The sequence below is a fragment of the Aedes albopictus genome, chromosome 3, assembly GCF_035046485.1.
Source record: "Aedes albopictus strain Foshan chromosome 3, AalbF5, whole genome shotgun sequence".
NCBI lineage: Eukaryota > Metazoa > Arthropoda > Insecta > Diptera > Culicidae > Aedes > Aedes albopictus.
This window is the reverse complement of record NC_085138.1, coordinates 253,019,474-253,036,843: the sequence shown is the minus strand read 5'-3', so window position 1 is coordinate 253,036,843 and position 17,370 is coordinate 253,019,474. Positions and strand designations below refer to the sequence as shown.

At 42.1% G+C, this 17,370-nt stretch overlaps 1 protein-coding gene across 1 annotated transcript; it reads right to left on the bottom strand.

Moving 5' to 3' along the window:
* Positions 1-15,424: 15,424 nt before the first annotated feature.
* LOC134290057 (zinc finger and SCAN domain-containing protein 31-like) lies at positions 15,425-17,370 on the bottom strand. The gene is made up of 4 exons (XM_062857031.1): positions 17,044-17,370; positions 16,717-16,980; positions 15,853-16,644; positions 15,425-15,775 (listed from the first exon to the last, which is right to left on the bottom strand). The coding sequence occupies exons 1-4, from the start codon at positions 17,257-17,259 to the stop codon at positions 15,491-15,493; spliced, it is 1,557 nt and encodes a 518-aa protein (XP_062713015.1). The 5' UTR covers positions 17,260-17,370; the 3' UTR covers positions 15,425-15,490.

Sequence of the window (17,370 nt, the reverse complement as noted above, 5' to 3'; positions counted from 1 at the left end):
TTCCCATATCTGAAAATCACGCAAGTGGATTCTAAATATGTTTTTGTGAATCAGCACTATGAAATTTGATTTATACTTGCCGGATCACAACGGATTAGCTTTTCGTACTATACCAAACAATGGATCACTAAAATAACTAAAACGGCCGCTATGAAATGAACAGATAGCGCCACCGTAGCCTCGTGTTTTTGACACAACTCGACTGCTGTCACTGTGTGAACGTCCATATACGGTGGCGCTTTTGTTTTGATGCGGTGAGCAGCAGAAAAGTTGGCTTCAATGATCCATTGCAATATGATTCATAATGCAACTGATTGATCCACAACCATCATCGTATTAATGCATTTTTATATTAAAATCCTAAATCTTTTGTATGGGCCGTAACGCACGATCATATTTTCCTTTCCTTCCTTCCTTAAGGCCAAGCCGGATCAGGTTGACCAGCAATGGGTGAAGGACGACCGAAAGGCGCGAACGACGATTTCTTTGTTTGTGGAGGACAGCCAATTGCGGTTTGTGAAGAAGGCTGAGACGGCGCGGGAAATGTGGCGAAATCTCCAGACTTACCACGAAAAAGCCACTATCGGGAATCAAGCGATGCTGCTCCAGCAGCTGTGTTCGTTGAACCTCCCCGAAGGCGGCGACGTCGAGAAACACATCGAGCAGATCGAGAACCTTTATGAGCGACTCGATGTGGCGGGTATCGAACTGGGCGAGCTGCTACGAATTATTAGGGCGCCGTTATAGTTACGCGCGAGAGTGGGAGTGCGCGTGTGCGAAGCCGCAAAGAAGAATATCAACAATAGCAAATCCACGAAAATCCTATGGACGCGCACTCTCACTCTCACTTTGAAGCGGCACTATGTCATCGCCGTTATGCTGCTGCGTAGCTTGCCACCGTCGTTTAATAGTTTCGTTACCTCGCTGGAAAATCGACCGCAGGAGGACCTGACTATGGATCTGGTAGTGGCTCGGCTCCGGGACGAATGCCAAAAGCGTGGCGGCCAGCCGGGTGGTGGTTTGAAGGAGGAGAAAGCACTGCGTACGGACGTTAAACCGAAGAACGAGAAGAAATGTTTCTTCTGTCATCAGGCGGGGCATTTTCGCCGGAATTGCCGCAAGTTCCTGGAAGCGAAGAAGAGTGATGGTTCAAAAGAATCGAAGAAGGCGACGCCGGAGCAGCAGGCAAAGCAAGTGGATGCGGAAAAGGTCTCGAAGAAACCAAGTGTAAATAGTGCTGTTTGTGGGGCGGTGTGCTTCGCAGTAGGTGATGCACTTCCTGGCGCGTGGGTCGTTGACAGTGGCTGCACTTGTCACATGACGAACGACCGCGGATTTTTCACCGAATTCAAGAGCGACGTAGTGATTGAAGTAACACTGGCAGACGGCACGGTCACGAAATCGGCGGGCTGCGGAAGCGGAGTTGTTTTCGGCGTGAACGGGGAAGGATCCCGTATCGCGATTACGTTGGACTACGTCTTGTTCGTTCCTGCACTCGAAGGCGGATTGATTTCCGTACGCAAACTTGCGCTCAAGGGATTCGATGTCATCTTCAAGGTGGGTGGCTGTGAAATCAAATCTGCTGATGGTGTTGTGGTTGCTGTAGGAGAAACACGCGGCAACCAATATGTGCTGAAGACTTCAGAAGCTAGTATGGTGGCGACCGGAAATCACACCGCGCAGTGTCAACACACTTGGCACCGGCGTGTCGGACATAGACGCCTTATTCGATCAAAGGAACTGGCGGATGGTGTGGACGTTAAGGACTGCGGTGAACGGATTATCTGCGAGTGTTGCCTGAAGGGAAAGCTAGCTCGCAATCCCTTCCCACAGGTAATTGAACGGAAATCGCAGCAACCTCTCGACATTGTCCACACGGACCTCTGCGGTCCGATGGAAAACCCGACACCCAGCGGCAACAAATATTTCATGACTATGATCGATGATTTTAGTCGGTTCTGTGTCGTGTTCTTGCTCAAGTCGAAGAGCGAAGCGGCGAGCAAAATCGAGGAGTATGTCCGCTGGACCGAGAATATCTTTGGATGAAAGGTTCGCATCGTCCGCTCGGATGGTGGCGGCGAATACACCGCCGAAAGTCTGCAGAACTTTTACAAAGCCGAAGGCATTCGGGCTCAATTCTCAACTCCCTATTCACCACAGTCGAACGGCATAGCGGAGAGAAAGAACAGGTCCTTGCAAGAGATGGCCAACTGTATGTTGCTGGACGCGGGACTGCCGAAGCGTTATTGGGGAGAAGCCGTCCTGACAGCTGCCTTCATCCAGAATCGACTACCGTCTAAGGCCGTCGATCGAACGCCGTTCGAGCTGTGGACAGGGCTGAAGCCGGACCTCTCTCGGCTTCGCATTTTCGGATGTGAAGCGTACGTCCACGTCCCTGATGTCAAGAGGAAGAAGTTCGACGCAAAATCAAGGAAACTCATCTTCGTCGGTTATTCGGAGCACCACAAGGGCTACCGATTCTTGGACTGCGAAACCGACCGGATCACCGTGAGTCGCGATGCGCGGTTCATAGAATTGGGCAACGGATCAGAACAGCAGGAGGAGCGAGCGAAATCGGATGCACCTGCGGATCCGGAGGTAGCTGAGCCGGAGGCACAAGAAGAACCGAATAGTGAGAGTGAAGTGATTATTGGACAGAATAAGGGCATCGAAGTGGCGGAAGAAGAGCCTGAAGAACCCGAATCAGTGTACGAAGATGCGAGCACGCACGAACTCGAAGAAGACGATGATGAAGAAGACTTTTATGGGTTCGAACAAAATGAAATGCGACCGCTGAGGAGAGACGATCGGCGCACTCGCGGTGTGCTGCCGTCCCGATTCGGCGATTACGTTGTGGGACAAGTTTCTCACGAAGAAGAACCGAGTGATTACCGTGAAGCGATGCGCTTTCCGGATTGGCGAAGTGCCATGCGCGAAGAAATGGAAGCCCACAAAGTGAATCAAACCTGGAGCCTAGTGAAGCTACCCGCCGGTAGGAAGATCATCGGGGCGAAATGGGTTTTTAAGCTGAAACGCAATGAGGCTGGGGAAGTAGCCAAACACAAGGCGCGTATCGTGGCGCAAGGCTACTCGCAAAAGCTTGGAGTGGATTATTCAGAGGTGTATGCTCCAGTCACCCGACAAACGACGCTGAGGACGCTGCTTGCAGTGGCCGGAAAGAAGGGATTGCTGCTGAAACAGTACGATGTTAAAACAGCGTACCTAAACGGTACCGTCGATGAGGAACTGTACATGCGACAGCCTCCGGGATTCGAGGTTGCCGATCATGAGCTGGTGTGCAGATTACACAAAAGCATCTACGGATTAAAGCAGTCCGCTCGATGTTGGAATAAGGCGCTCCACACCGTGTTAGTTGAGCTTGGGTTCGACCAATGTAACTCCGACCCCTGTCTATACGTTCGTCGCTCGGGAGGAGCTATCGTCTACCTACTCGTTTATGTGGACGATTTGCTGATGGGGTGTACGGATGAAGCGGAGATTGACAACATCTATCGAGAACTGCATAAGAGATTCGACATTACGGCAGTCGGATCAGTGCGGCACTTCCTTGGTCATGAGATCGGCCGAGATGGTGCCTACTATACGCTGCGACTAACTGCATACATCGATTATTTGGCGAAGAAGTTTGGGATGGAGAATGCGCATCCGGTGCGTACGCCAATGGATCCAGGATATACGACTTTGAATGAAGGGAGCAAACCATTTGCCGACAAAACGTTGTACCGCAGCTTGATCGGGGCACTGCTCTACCTAGCAGTGAACGCCCGGCCGGATCTGTCGATCAGCGTGGGCCTGCTGGGAAGAAAGGTAAGCGAACCGAACCAGAGCGATTGGAGTGCGGCAAAGCGTGTGCTGCAATATGCGAAGACAACGAAGGAGCATAAGCTGAAGTTTGGACCAGGCAGTGATTGGAAATTGGTCGGATTTTCCGATTCTGACTGGGCAGGAGATAGGCGTACAAGACGGTCGACAAGCGGGTACGTTTTCTTCTATGGCGGAGGACCGATTTGCTGGATCAGCAAGGGCCAGCCCTGCGTGGCCCTATCGTCACTCGAAGCAGAGTACAACGCACTAGCGATGACATGCCAAGAAGCTGTATGGGGTCATTCAAATATTACGTAACGCAAAATTTGACCATTTTAGACCCCCTCCCTCCCCCACGTAACAACTTTTGTATGGAAAATTTTGAAATTTTGTATGAAGCGTAACACAAAGCTAGACCCCCTCCCTCCCCCTTTAGCGTTACGTAATTTTTGAACGAACCCTATGGCTGCGACGCTTGCTGGGTGACTTCGACGAACGCCAGACCGGTGCTACGACAATATATGAGGACAACCAGGGTTGTCTCTCGTTCGCCCAAGCCGAGCGCGCCAGTGGCCGCGTGAAACACATCGATACTAAGAGCCACTATGTGAGGGAGCTGTGTGAGCGGAATATTATGCAACTAGTCTACTGTCCTACTGCTGAGATGGTGGCGGACCCCCCAAACGAAGCCTTTGGGTCCGTCGTCGCTATCGAAATTCGTGGAACGAGTAGGGCTATCGGCCTGATGGACTGGTAGTCATTCAGGGGGAGTGTTGGGAATCGAACGACTACCCTACATCATCGGACCGACTCACCAAGCAATCTGCCAACACTGTTTATTTCGAACGGTACTTGCTGCCGTGCTTTTGTTTTTCTTAGTTCGTAACCTACTGTATACAAACGAAGAAGTGATGTTCTTGTTTTCATTCTCCAAAATCGAGTTTATTAGTTTTCCGGTGACTTTTTCCCGTTTTGCCAAGTGATCCCACGGACTCTGCGGTGGTTTAATTCATCATTTTTTTAGGAACGTTTCCAGAAATACCTTCGAGAATTGCTCAAGGGACTGATTGGACTGACTGAATTGCTCAATGGACGCCTTGCGGGGTTCCGCCAGTAAGTGTTCCAAGGATTGTTTCAATAAATGTTTCAGGAACTCACACATTTTATTTCAGAAATATTTACAGATAATTCTGCAAGGATATATTGAAAAATACCTCCAGAAATTTTCCCATAGTTTCATGGAGTGGCTTCATCATGGACTCCTATAGAGATTCCTTTAAGAATCTCTAAGGATTTCACCACACATTCCACCGAGAAATACTCCTGGGATATCTTTGGAGGTTCCTCCAGTGATTGTTTCAGTGCTTTTTTCGAGGACTTCTTCAGGATTGTTTCCAGGGTTCCCAAAAAAATACCAAATATCATTTTAGGTATTTCTGCATATATTCGTTCAAGAATTCCGCAAGAGTTTTTTTTTCGATAATTCCATCTGGAATTATTCGGAGTGTTTCAGGACGAATTTCTTCCAGGAATTCTCCCAGAAATTTTTACCAGAGATTATTAAAAAATAATCCAGAAATTCCTTCATAAATTTGTACAAAAAAAATCTTTTAGTAGTCCATCCAAGGATTCCTTCAATAATTCGTCCAGAAATTACTGCAGATATAGATTCTATCAGATTTTTTTCCAGTGATACTTGATGGAATTTGTATAGAAAGCTCTCCTGGGATTTCCTAAGAATTTTTCATGGGATTGTTTTCGGGATTCCTCCAGGGCTTTCCTCAGATATTTCTCCAAGAATTACTCCAAGAATTTCCTCAGAATTTCTTCCGGGGATTCACTTGGGAAATTTTTCTGGGAATCTTCCAGGAAGAACTCCAGGGATTATTTGAAAAATTCCTCAAGGAATTATTCCAGAAACTCATCTAGGAATTTTCAGTGGGCTGGACTTACTGAATTTCAGGGGAAGTCCAATAAGAATCCCTAGAAGAGTTGCTGAAATAATTCATAGAGGATTTTTTCAAATAATACAGAAATTGATCCAGGAATTGTTAAGGAATTCCCTTAGGAATACATCTTGAGATTGCTTCCGGGATTCATGCTGGAGTTTCTTCAGGAATTCCTTCAGAAACTGCTACCGGGGTTCCTCTGGGAGTTCCCCACGAGCTCTTCTAAGAATTCATTCAGTATTTTTCTCAGAATTCCTTCTGCGTTTTCTTTAGTACTTCCTCCTGCGATTTCTTCAGAAAATTCTCCAGGGATACCTCCTAGGATTCCTCCAGAGATTCCTCTGGGAAATCCAAAACTTCAACCAGAGATTCTTGCAGGGATTCATCCTTGAATTCCTCTAGGAATTCTTCTAAATCCTCCAGGAATTCTTCTAAGGATTTCTTCAGGCATTCCTCCTGATAAATCTGCATATACTGCTCAAAGTGGACTTCAACCTACAAGGCGGACACTACATTTCTGCGGAGGAAACTTCCTTACTTCAAACACTTCTTTCACGTTATATTAAAACCACTTGGAATTAGCTTGACTGTCTCGACTCACTGATGGACTTCGACTGACTTACTTTTATTTCATACTCGATGAGCGAACCGCTCTCTTCATCATTTTATCGAACGCACATATTCATTTGAGTGCCTAAATCTAAATCGTTTAACGCATACATAACACCTCCAAGAACTCCTCCAGGGAATCCTTCAGGAATTTCTCCAAGCTTTTCTCCAGGGATTTCCCCAGGAAGTCCTCTAGAGATCCCTCCAGGAATTCCAGGAATTTCTCCAGAGATTATTCCAGGAATTGCTCCAGGAATTCCTCCCGGCATTTCTTCAGAGATTCTCCTAGAAATAACTCAAAGGAATCCTCTTGGGATTTCTCTAGGGATTCCAGGAATTCCTCCTGGCATTCTTCCAGGAATCCCTTCAAGATTTTAAGAATTCCTTTTGTGATTTCTTTAGTACCTTTTTCTTGGATTCCTTCGGTAATCCCTATAGCAAATCCTCCAGGAATTTCACCAGATAATCCTCCATGCATGCCTTCAAAAATTGTGTCAAGAACTCCTCTAAAGATTTCTCCAGGATTTTTCCTGGTATTCCTGCAGGAACTCCTTCAGCGATTCCTCCTCAAATTCATCCAAGAATTTCTCCTCCAGGGATTCCCCTAGCGATCCCTCCTAGGATTCCTCCAAGAGTCCCTCCAGGAAATTGTGCTAGCATTCCGCCAGGCATTCCGTCAAGAATTTCTCCATTAATCCCTCCAGACATACCTCCAGGGATTCCTCTGGAGATACTTTCAGGAATTGCTTCAGGGATTCTCTAGGAATTCCTACAGAAGTTCGTCCAGGAGTTCCTCCTGGACTTTATCCAGGAATTCCTTCAAGGATTCCTCCAGGAATTGTTTCAAGAATTCCTCCAGGAATTCCTTCAGGCATTCCTCCAGGATTTTCTCCGGTAATTCCTCCAAGCGTTCCTACAGGAATTCCGCCAGAAATTCTTCCAGAAATTATGTCAGGAATTCCTTCAGAGATTCCCCCAAGATTTTCTTCAAGAATATAGCCAGGGATTCTTCCAGGGATACTTCTAAACATCCAACTAGGAAATTCTCAATACACAAGGGATTTCTTCAGAAGTTTCTTCCGGAATTCCTTCGGGAATTCAATCAGAGATTTTCCCAGGAATTCTTTCACGAATTGCTCCAGGAATTCATTCAGGTAGTGCTCCAGAGATCTTCAGGCTCCAGGAATTCCTTCAGAAACTTCTTCAGGGATTCCTCCAGGAATGTTTACATGGATTCCACCAGGATTTGTTTCAGGAGTTTGTCCAGATATTTCTCCAGGGGTTCCCCCAGAAATTCATCTAAATATTTCTCTTTCAGGGATTCCTCTAGGAGTTTCTCCAGGAAATTCTTCAGGGATATAATCAGGCATTCTATCAGGAATTTCTTCAGGCATTTCTCTGCTATTTCTGCCAGGCATTCCTTCTGAAATTTCGCCAGAGATTTTTCTAGAAATTGTGTCAGGGATTCCTCCAGGGATATCCCCAGGAATTTATCAAAAAATTTCGCCAGGAGTTTCTCCAGTTATGCTTCTAGAGATTTCTCCAGGGGTTGCTTTAGGTATTCCTCCAGGAATTTCTACAGCAATTCCTCCAGCAAGTCATCCAAGAATTTATCCAAGCATTCATCCAGGGATTCCGGCAAGAATTCCACTAGGAAGATTACTCCAGGAACTCTTTCAGGGACTGACCCAAAAATTTCATCCAGGTCTTTCTCCAGAGATTCCTCTAGGAATTCCTTCAGGAAAAATCAAGAAATCCTCCAGATGTTACTTCATAATTTCCTCCCGGGATGCCTCTAGGGATTCCTCCAGGAATTTCTCCAGGAGTTCCTCCAGGGATTCCGCCAGGAATTGCTCCAGAGATTTGTCCAGATATTTCTTGTTACGTCATGGAGTTTGGGGTGGCCGTGACACATCGTCGTGTATTTAAACTCCCAGGAGTAAACAAGAACACATTAAAACGTAGACTTTATTTACACTTAAAATACTACATAATAGACGCGACACGTTTACAGCACGGCGGTTACAAAACTTCTAAATCTAATTGACTGCTTTGTGCATCAACCGAAAGACAGACTCGTTGCCTTCGGTGAGCGAGCAGTATAGGGAGAGACTGCTGATCAGTTTAGTGGTTTCCAACATTTCTCAAGGGATTTCTCTAGGAATTCCTTCAGGCATTCCTCCAGGGATTCCTACCGGAATTCCTCCAGCATTTCCCCCAAGGATTTCTCCAGAGATTACTTCAAAAATTTCTCAAGACATTCCCCTACGAATTCCCACAGAAATTCCTTAAGGTATTTCAAGATTTTTCCGGGAATTCCAGGGATTGTTCTAGGAATTCTTTCAGTGATTCTTTAAGAATTTCATCTCAGGATCTTTTCTAAAATTTTATCCAGGGATTCTTCCAGAGATATCTTCAAATTCTTCTAGGAAATTCTCAATACTTAAGGGATTTCTTCAGAAATTTCTCCAGGAATTCTTTTACGAATTGCTCTAGGAATTCATCCAAATAGTTCTCCAGAGATTCCTGCAGGCTCCTTCAGATCCTTCAGATATTCCTTCAGAAACTCCTTCAGGGATTCCTCCAGGAATTTCTCCAAAAGTTCCTTCCAAGGATTCCTCCAGGAAGTCTTACATAGATTCCGCCAGTAATTGCTCCAGGCGTTTATCCAGATATTTCTCCAGGGATCCCTCCAGAAATTCATCTAAAAATTTCTCCTTCAGGGATTCCTCTAGAAGTTCCTCCAGGAAATTATTCAAAAATTTAATCAGGCGTTTCTCCAGGAATTTCTTCAGGTATTTCTCTGGTAACTCCTCCAGGCATTCCTTCTGAAATTCCGTCAGAGATTCTTCCAGGAATTGTGTCAGGGATTCCTCCAGGGATATCCCAGGAATTTATCAAGGAATTTCGCCAAGGGGTTTCTCCAGATATGCTTCCAGAGATTCCTCCAGGAGTTGCTACAGTAATTCCTCAAGCAAGTCCTCCAAGAATTCCAAGCATTCGTCCAGGGATTCCTGCAAGAATCCAATAGGAATTCCTCCAGGAATTCATCCAGGGATTTTTTTTCAGAAATTTATCCAGAGATTCCTACCAGAAATCCTCTGGGGATTCCTCCTGGAATTCCTTCGAGAATTCAATTGGAGATTCCTCCAGGAATTCTTTCAGGGATTGACCCAAGAATTTCATCCAGCTATTTCTCCAGGGATTACTCCAGGAATTCCTTTAGGAAAAAATCAAGAAATCCTCCAGATATTGCTTCAGAATTTCCTCCCGGGATTCCTCCCGGGACGCCTATGGGGATTCCTCCAGGAATTTCTCCAGGAGTTCCTCCAAGGATTCCGCCAGGAATTGTTCCAGAGATTTGTCCAGATGTTTCTCAAGGGATTTCTGTAGGAATCTCCAGAGATTACTTCAGAAATTTTTCCCTAGGAATTCCCTCAGAAATTCCTTCAGGCATTTCTCCAGGAACTCGTTTAAGAATTCCTCCATGGATTTTTCCGGGAATTCCAGGGATTATTCTAGGAATTCCTTCAGTGATTCTTTCAGAATTTCCTCTCGGGATTTTCCAGGATTTCTCCAGGGATATTCTCAGGAAAGGAATTTCTCAAGGAATTTCGCTAGGGGTTCCTCTAGTTGTGCTTTCAGAGATTCCTCCAGGAGTTGCTTCAGGGATTCCTTCAGGAATTTCTACAGTAATTTTTCCAGCAAGTCCTTCAAGAATTTATCCAAGCATTCATCCAGGGATACCGGCAAGAATTCCACTAGGAATTCCTCCTGGAATTCTTCCAGGGATTTTTTTCAGAAATCTATTCCTCCCGGGAAGCCTCTAGGTATTCCTACAGGAATTGCTCCAGAAATTTGTCCATAAGGACTGTTCATTTTATAAAGAGGACAACTTTGCAAGGCTGTAAAAAAAAAACGCGTAGTTCAAATTTGAGCAGCCTTGGTTAGTTGTTCAGTACATTATATTAGCAGATAATAACCATAATTGAGTTGGGTTAAAATTATTGAACTTCATAGAAATGCGGAAAAGTGTTAGGAGAGGTCAATTTTTCGATTCCCAAAAACTAAAGATAAAAACAAAATTACTGTAAAACATCGTTTTAAATTTCATAAAAGTGTTTGCCACACTGCAGCAGCATGAGTGATACATATTCTGGCAAAATATAAACCTAATCGGAATATTAGTTGTTGAGATAATAAAGTTACAAGTTGGACTCGATTTTCAGAACAAAATTTATTTGTTTAACAAAAATGTATGAAAAAATAAAATTTTGAATGTTTTCAATGGATCTAGTCGAAAGTACTAATAATGCAATTTCAAATGCAGAAAACCGCTTCTTGATAGCATTGTTGGCTCGGTTACTGTGCTTCATGGAAGTTACCGGAGGTAAAACAGCTTCATTCTTTGAAGGTTCTTCTAAATAACGATGTAACCTTTTGCAAATACAACTTAACAATGATGGCGAAAATAGAACTTAACATGTAGTTATGTTCAAATAAGGTATATAATCACATAGGGTCAAGCCTTGCTGAAAATAAACAATAATAAGCTTCTCTAGAATCGAAAACTTGCATTTATGGAGCAAAAAGTATGCAATTTTTCACTATGGCCATCATGAAGGATTAAATTTATGATGAAGAACGTACTTTAAAGCATATTTTTCTTCAGTATCATTTAGAATGCGATTCCCTTCTGTACTGGACAAATTTTTAACTGAATCCATAGTGTTATTGCATCACTGGACTTAAATAAGTATTTTTTTATCATTTTCATTGATAACAAGGCAACTCACTATATCAAGTTGTGTAATGCTTGGTGCATTATTACTGACCAACTATTACGCTCTACCTTTAGGAGAATGGTATTAGATCCCAACACATTGAAAAGTTCATAAAAATTTTAAAGTTATGTATGTGGAAAGTGGTGTAGAATTTTGAGAAATTGGGGTTTATTGAGCTTTAACAAACACCACTTCAGTTCCATAACTAAGGACAATTTGTATAATGTTATATTTTTCCTACACTGTAGAATACCTATGGAAATTTATGCAAAAAACTGATAATGATTTTATTGAAAAATAAAATAGATATCACACAAATAAGGTGTCCTCTTTATAAAATGAACAGTCCTTATATTTCTCAAGGAATTCCTCTAGGCATTCCTTCAGGCATTCCCCCAGGGATTTCTTCCTCCAGTATTTCCTCCAAGGATTTCTCCAGAGATTCCTTCAGAAATTCCTCAAGACATTCCCCTAGGAATTCCCTCAGAAATTCCTTCAGGCCTTTCTCCAGGAATTCGTTCAAGAATTCTTCCATGTCTTTCTCCAGGGTTTTTTCCAGGAACTCCTCCAGGGATTTTTCCTCGCTGGATACCAGAACAGACAGTTTTTGAGCCGCACATCCTTGGTGAACAGACGCTCGTGATATACATCCTCAACCAAGCTGAAATCAGAAGGACGACGGTGTCCAGGCTGCACTACCAGCTAGGAACACAACTCTTAGTTTACGCTCTTTAAAATATAAAATTTAAATTTAAAATTTAAAAATATTGTCATCGATTGACTCGTGGAAGCATGAGATAGGAACTTGTGAGGAACAGAGCAATGGACGCTTCTTGTCAACTCACTTGACATCCATGCAGTTATCGATCGTATACTGATTGATTGATTTGTCTTTATTTAAGAGACTTTCAGCCCTTAGCTGCAGTGCCGGATTTAGGGGGGGGCCAGGGGGGCCAGGGCCCCGGGCCCCCACATTTTAGGGGCCCCCACAAAATTTCACTTCTCGGAAAAAATGTGAAGCGAGAAAAAAAGTAGTGTAACATTTTTGATTTTTGTCAAAAGAATTTCAAATGACTGTCTACTGGAAAAATGTATGTGATATGTCGTGATTCCTTTGAGAAAGACTGCAAATATTTTTCCAGCTATTTATGAAATTTTAAATTTTGCCTCCATACAAAATTAACATTTATGTTTTTGTGTATTTGGCTTCTTTAGCGGTGTTGAGATAATCTGCATACCAAACTGAGCCGAAATTCAAATTTTCATGAATTTCCGTGCCCGGGAACCTATTTAAAAATCAGTTTGAAGTTTGTATGGGAGCGATTTGTCGAATCACCCCTCGTCGCATTTTGTACTGAGTGGAGCTGTCAAGCAGTTGCTCAGCTGTCAAAACGTGATTTCAGAAAATCTTTTTGTAATTGATTTTAGGTATCAAAATAAAGTTCGAAAAAAATCATAGTGGCTCAGAAAAAGGTGCTCTTTCGTATAAAATCCAAAAATCAACACATTATTCTTAATAATTAAAAACCCAATTGCTTATGAAAAATTACCCGAAATCCTGAAGAAAATCTTCGACTGAGTTCTACAGGTCCTCCAAAACTCTACATATAAATTGCCTTGTCAAAAAGTTTGTTGTTTTTTTTTATTTTCTGTCTAAAGCTTTAGAAAACATTTTAAAGAATGTTTATGAAGTTCTTGGAAGAATTTAAGGGTTTTCCCGAAATTTAGAAGTATTTTTGGAACTCTTGAGTTTGATTTCAATTAGACAGCTGACGAATCGGAGAATACCAAAACTGTTGACACATCTTTTTAGAGGAAATCTAGCATGAATTGAAAGCAGATTATTTTAAAGAATATCAGTTCGAATTTTTGAGTTGAGAATTTTGCTTAACGAAATAAGGATGAATCCACGGCGAACTCCTGAGAAAATCCCTAGATTCCTTGAGAAATTTAGTAGAAATTTGTGGGGAAATTGGTTAAAAAATTGCCCTTGTTTCCCGCTAAAGATTTTCAAGAAGTTTAATAGGAAATGAAGTCCGAAATCCCATCATAAATTTGTAATGAAATTGCTTCAACATTTTCTCTTAGAGTTTTCTCTATGATTTCGAAGTTTTATGAAAAATTCTTCTGAAAGGTCGCCAATATCTCCCATGAATGTCTCGTTGGAACGATTTTTTGTTAAGTGTTCATTTTTATGGTGATGGACCAGTCATTTTTTCAGAGGCTGTAGCAGGAATCCACAAGAAATTCTCTTTGTATTTCGCAAAAACGACACTACCGATTGTGCTACAATTTTTATTCAATTTTTTGCTTTAAATTCTTCTAGCAGTTTCTTCATGAACTCTTGCATAAATTTCTACTATATCTGAGATCCAAAGCCGTAAATACATTCTTGAAAAACATTTTTGATTTCATGCTAGAATTTCAAACTTGTTATGCATTCAGTAAATTTAGCAAACATCAACATTTTGTCTAGATCTGCTTGTTATTCTAAATTAAATTTTTTCCACAAAAACATTAACATAATATGGACTGTTCAATTTATAAAACAGACAAATTTACAAGGCTATAAAAAAAAGACGCGTAGTTCAAATTTACCCACCCTTGCTTCGTTGTTCAGTACATAATCTTTCATTATAGTAATGATTTTTTGAATCGAATAAAAATAGTTTTATTTCATAGAAAATTGGCCAGGTGTTAAATAAGGTGAATTTTACGATTGCTGAAAATTGAAAATACATATAAAATTACTGTTCACATATGGTATATCGTTTTTAATATCAGAAAAGTATGTGCCATGCTACAGCAGCATGAGTAACAAACATTCTGTGGAAGTTTAAACTCAATTGGAAAATTAGTTGTTGAAATATTAAAGTCTCAAGTGAAATTCGATTTTTTGATTAAAATTCAATTGTATAGCAAAAAGTGCATGAAAATATTCAATAAATAATTTTTTGAAGCATCCAGTAGAAAGAAGGACTAATGTGGCTTCAAATGCAGAAAACAGCTCCTTAATAGCATTGCTGATTTGGTTACTGTGTGCCATTACAGGCACAGTAATCAAAACAGTTTCGTTCTTTGAAGGTTCTTCCAAATAACAATGCAACCTAATGCAAATTTTACATAACAATGATGTTGGAAATAAAAAAAATTAAATCCGATTGATATTAAATAAGGTGTACAATAAAATAGGACCAACTTTATTGAAAATAAATAATAACAAGATTCGCTAGAGTCGAAAATCTGCATCAATGGAGCAAAAATTATGCAATTTTTTACTATGACCATTTTATAGATTTTAGCTTTGCTAAAGAATGCAATTAAAGTATTTTTTTTTCTTCTGCATCATTCAGAAAGCAATATTCTACTACTCTGGACAAATTTTCAGCCGAATCCGTTGTGCTATTGCATCACAGGACTTAAATAAATATTTTTTAATAATTTCTTTGTAAACAAGACAACTCACTATATCAAGCTGGAGGCTGCTTGGTGCATTATTACTAACCAACTAATGAGCTTTACCTTTAGTAGAATGGTATAAGATTCCAATACATTAAAAACTTCATGAAAATATGCATGTTTAGTATGTGGAAAATTATGTCGAATTTTGAGAAATGGGTTTTTATTGATGTTTTACGAAAACCGCTTCAGTAACACAATAAAGAACATTTTGCTTAATGTTATATTTTTCCTACATTTGAGAATAGCTATAGAAAGTTATTCATAAAACTGATAATGATTTTATTGAAAAATAAAAAAGATACCGTACAAGCAAGTTGTCCGTTTTATAAATTGAACAGTCCTTATTAAGAATGATTCATATTTTTTAGATATTTTCCACGTTATATGGGCAAAAATATATCGTCTATATAAAGGGCCCCCACAACTCTGTGGCCCCGGGCCCCCACATTTCTAAATCTGGCCCTGCTTAGCTGGTTCGTCTCTCGAACGTATACTGTTTATCATGTTCACAAATGCTTATCGTCAAAAATATCCATATGGTTGTTTACCTAGCTAAAAGTTATATGAAAATAACTGATTATGATTTTACTTGTTTGGACAAACCGAATGCATTTTGAATCCTCCTTAATACAAACTGTATAATTTTTATCATATGGTCGTTAAATCTGAGAAAATCTTAGAAATGCGATCAAGGGGGGCCAAAATATATGGAAGGCTAAATTACATTGGTTATCCTATGGTGGATGATAAAATTGGACAAGAGTTTTCAGGAAAGTTCGGAACATTTACGCTCTCTTGTCAGCTACTCACAACGTTTATATTCATGCACAGCTATAAATCGTTATTAGCTTACCTTCTCGCTTAAAACTTAAGATGCCCCCTCTCGTCGAGCATGTCCATGGCCACCAGCTCTTCAGCGTGCTTCGTCTTCAAGTGGACACTGCGTGCCTTGTGATGAGCGAATCCGAGGCCGCAGATCCTACACTGAAGGGGCCGCTCACCGGTATGCGTCCGCATGTGGACAATTTTGTGCGTGGATGTCCGGAACGCTTTGTCGCACATATCGCACTTGTACGGCCGCTCGTTACTGTGCACGTACAGATGCTTGTTCAGTGTGGTTCGCATCAGGAACATTTTCCCGCACACCTGGAAGCAGTCGATAAAGAGTCACTATTGTATTCTCTCACATCAAAAAAAGCAATATCAGAATGAAAATTTATTACCTGACATTCGTGCTTCTTATCCTGAGTGTGGGTCAACTGATGGCACCGCAGCGTGCCCGCAAACAGGAACGACTTCGGACAAAGATCGCACTTGTACTTCCGGTCGCCCTTGTGGATTCGCTGGTGCCCCTTGAGATTGTTCTTCTCCAGGAAGGCCTTTCCGCAAACTTCGCACTTGAAGTCACGCTTCCTCAGGTGCACGCTGTTGATGTGCGACTGCAGCTTATTGCGCGAAGTGAAGTTCTTCGGACACTGTTCGCACTGATGCGGTCGCACTTCCTCGTGGATCACCATGTGGCTTTTCATGTTGTTGACCAACGCTCCGCAAACCGGGCAGATGGTTTTCTCCTGTCGCCTCCGGGAGCGATCTGCTCTCGAAATCTGTACTTTTGTTCTCCGTCCCCGTTTGGAGGAAAATTTCCGCTTGGATTCATTGGAAAATTCCTGCTTTACAATGGCTGCAATTGCTACTGAATCCTCTGGCTTCCAATCGCTGTCCGAGTCTCCACCTTCTAGATACTGTTCAGCGCCATCCTCATTATCGTCTTCGCTTGCTTCTTCTTCTTCGTCACGCTCTGCTGTGGGTGAGACTATGGATTCAAGATCATTTAATTCTACTTCTACGGTGAGATCTGTCTCCGGGAATGGTAATTCCAAACCGAGTACTTCAGGCTTAATGTCTACCGGTTCAATCTTCAACGTACTCTCCTCAAGTTCCGCTGAGACAATACTTGGGGGTACTGTATATCGATCAGCTTCTCTTACTTTTTCGACGTTGAGGCCTTGTGGCAGCTTAAACAAAAGGAGATCAATTCAGACAGTCAAGCAGATTAATGTTATTGTGAGATGTATATAATAATGTACCTTCTTCAGTATCTCTGCAGCATTCGAGTCGCTCTTGTGTTTTGTCTTATTGCAGTTCCGAGTAACAGCCTTATCACCGAGTTTATCCTCGTACACATGCCCTTGCTCAATCTTCAGCAAATCCTCCGGCACAATGGTTTTGTCTCGAACCTTCTCCAGGATTCGTCTGGACTGGTCACATTTCTTCTTGAAGTTGTGAATTATGTTCAGATTTCGTTCACATTTTTCACATATGAAATTTGGCAGTCGATCCTTTTTGTTGATCTGAATAAAAAATAACTTGTTACTTGAGATTTAGACAAAATACCATTAAACGGTCAAACATACCGTTTGCTCTAGCAGCCGGAAGGCCTCCTTAACGAAATTCCGCACGTAAAACACATTCCGGCCCTGAACGTTCGAATAGACATTGACCAGACACTCGTTGGTCAAGCACAGCCGACAGAGGCGTTCGAAGTTTTCCACGTAGAAACGAAGCTGCTCCACCTCCGGTCGGGGTTTTGGTTCCTTGTTAGCGGTCCGCTGTTCCGCAACGGTTTCCATCACTCGCACGGATTATTGGTGGTGTTTTAGAGGGTGAAAATCGAATTTTTTGGCGAATCGGGCAAAATAAGGCAAACCAGTCGTAATATTTACAAACAATGCAATTGTAGC

What these genes read in the sequence shown, in the direction of transcription:
- LOC134290057 (XM_062857031.1), bottom strand. Translation starts at nt 17,259, where the DNA reads ATGGAAACCGTTGCGGAACAGCGGACCGCTAACAAGGAACCAAAACCC. An exon ending in TCCGGCTGCTAGAGCAAACG is followed by an intron (nt 16,981 to 17,043) that starts GTATGTTTGACC and finishes TTTTTTATTCAG; the next exon opens with ATCAACAAAAAGGATCGACT. An exon ending in ATAAGAAGCACGAATGTCAG is followed by an intron (nt 15,776 to 15,852) that starts GTAATAAATTTT and finishes GACTGCTTCCAG; the next exon opens with GTGTGCGGGAAAATGTTCCT.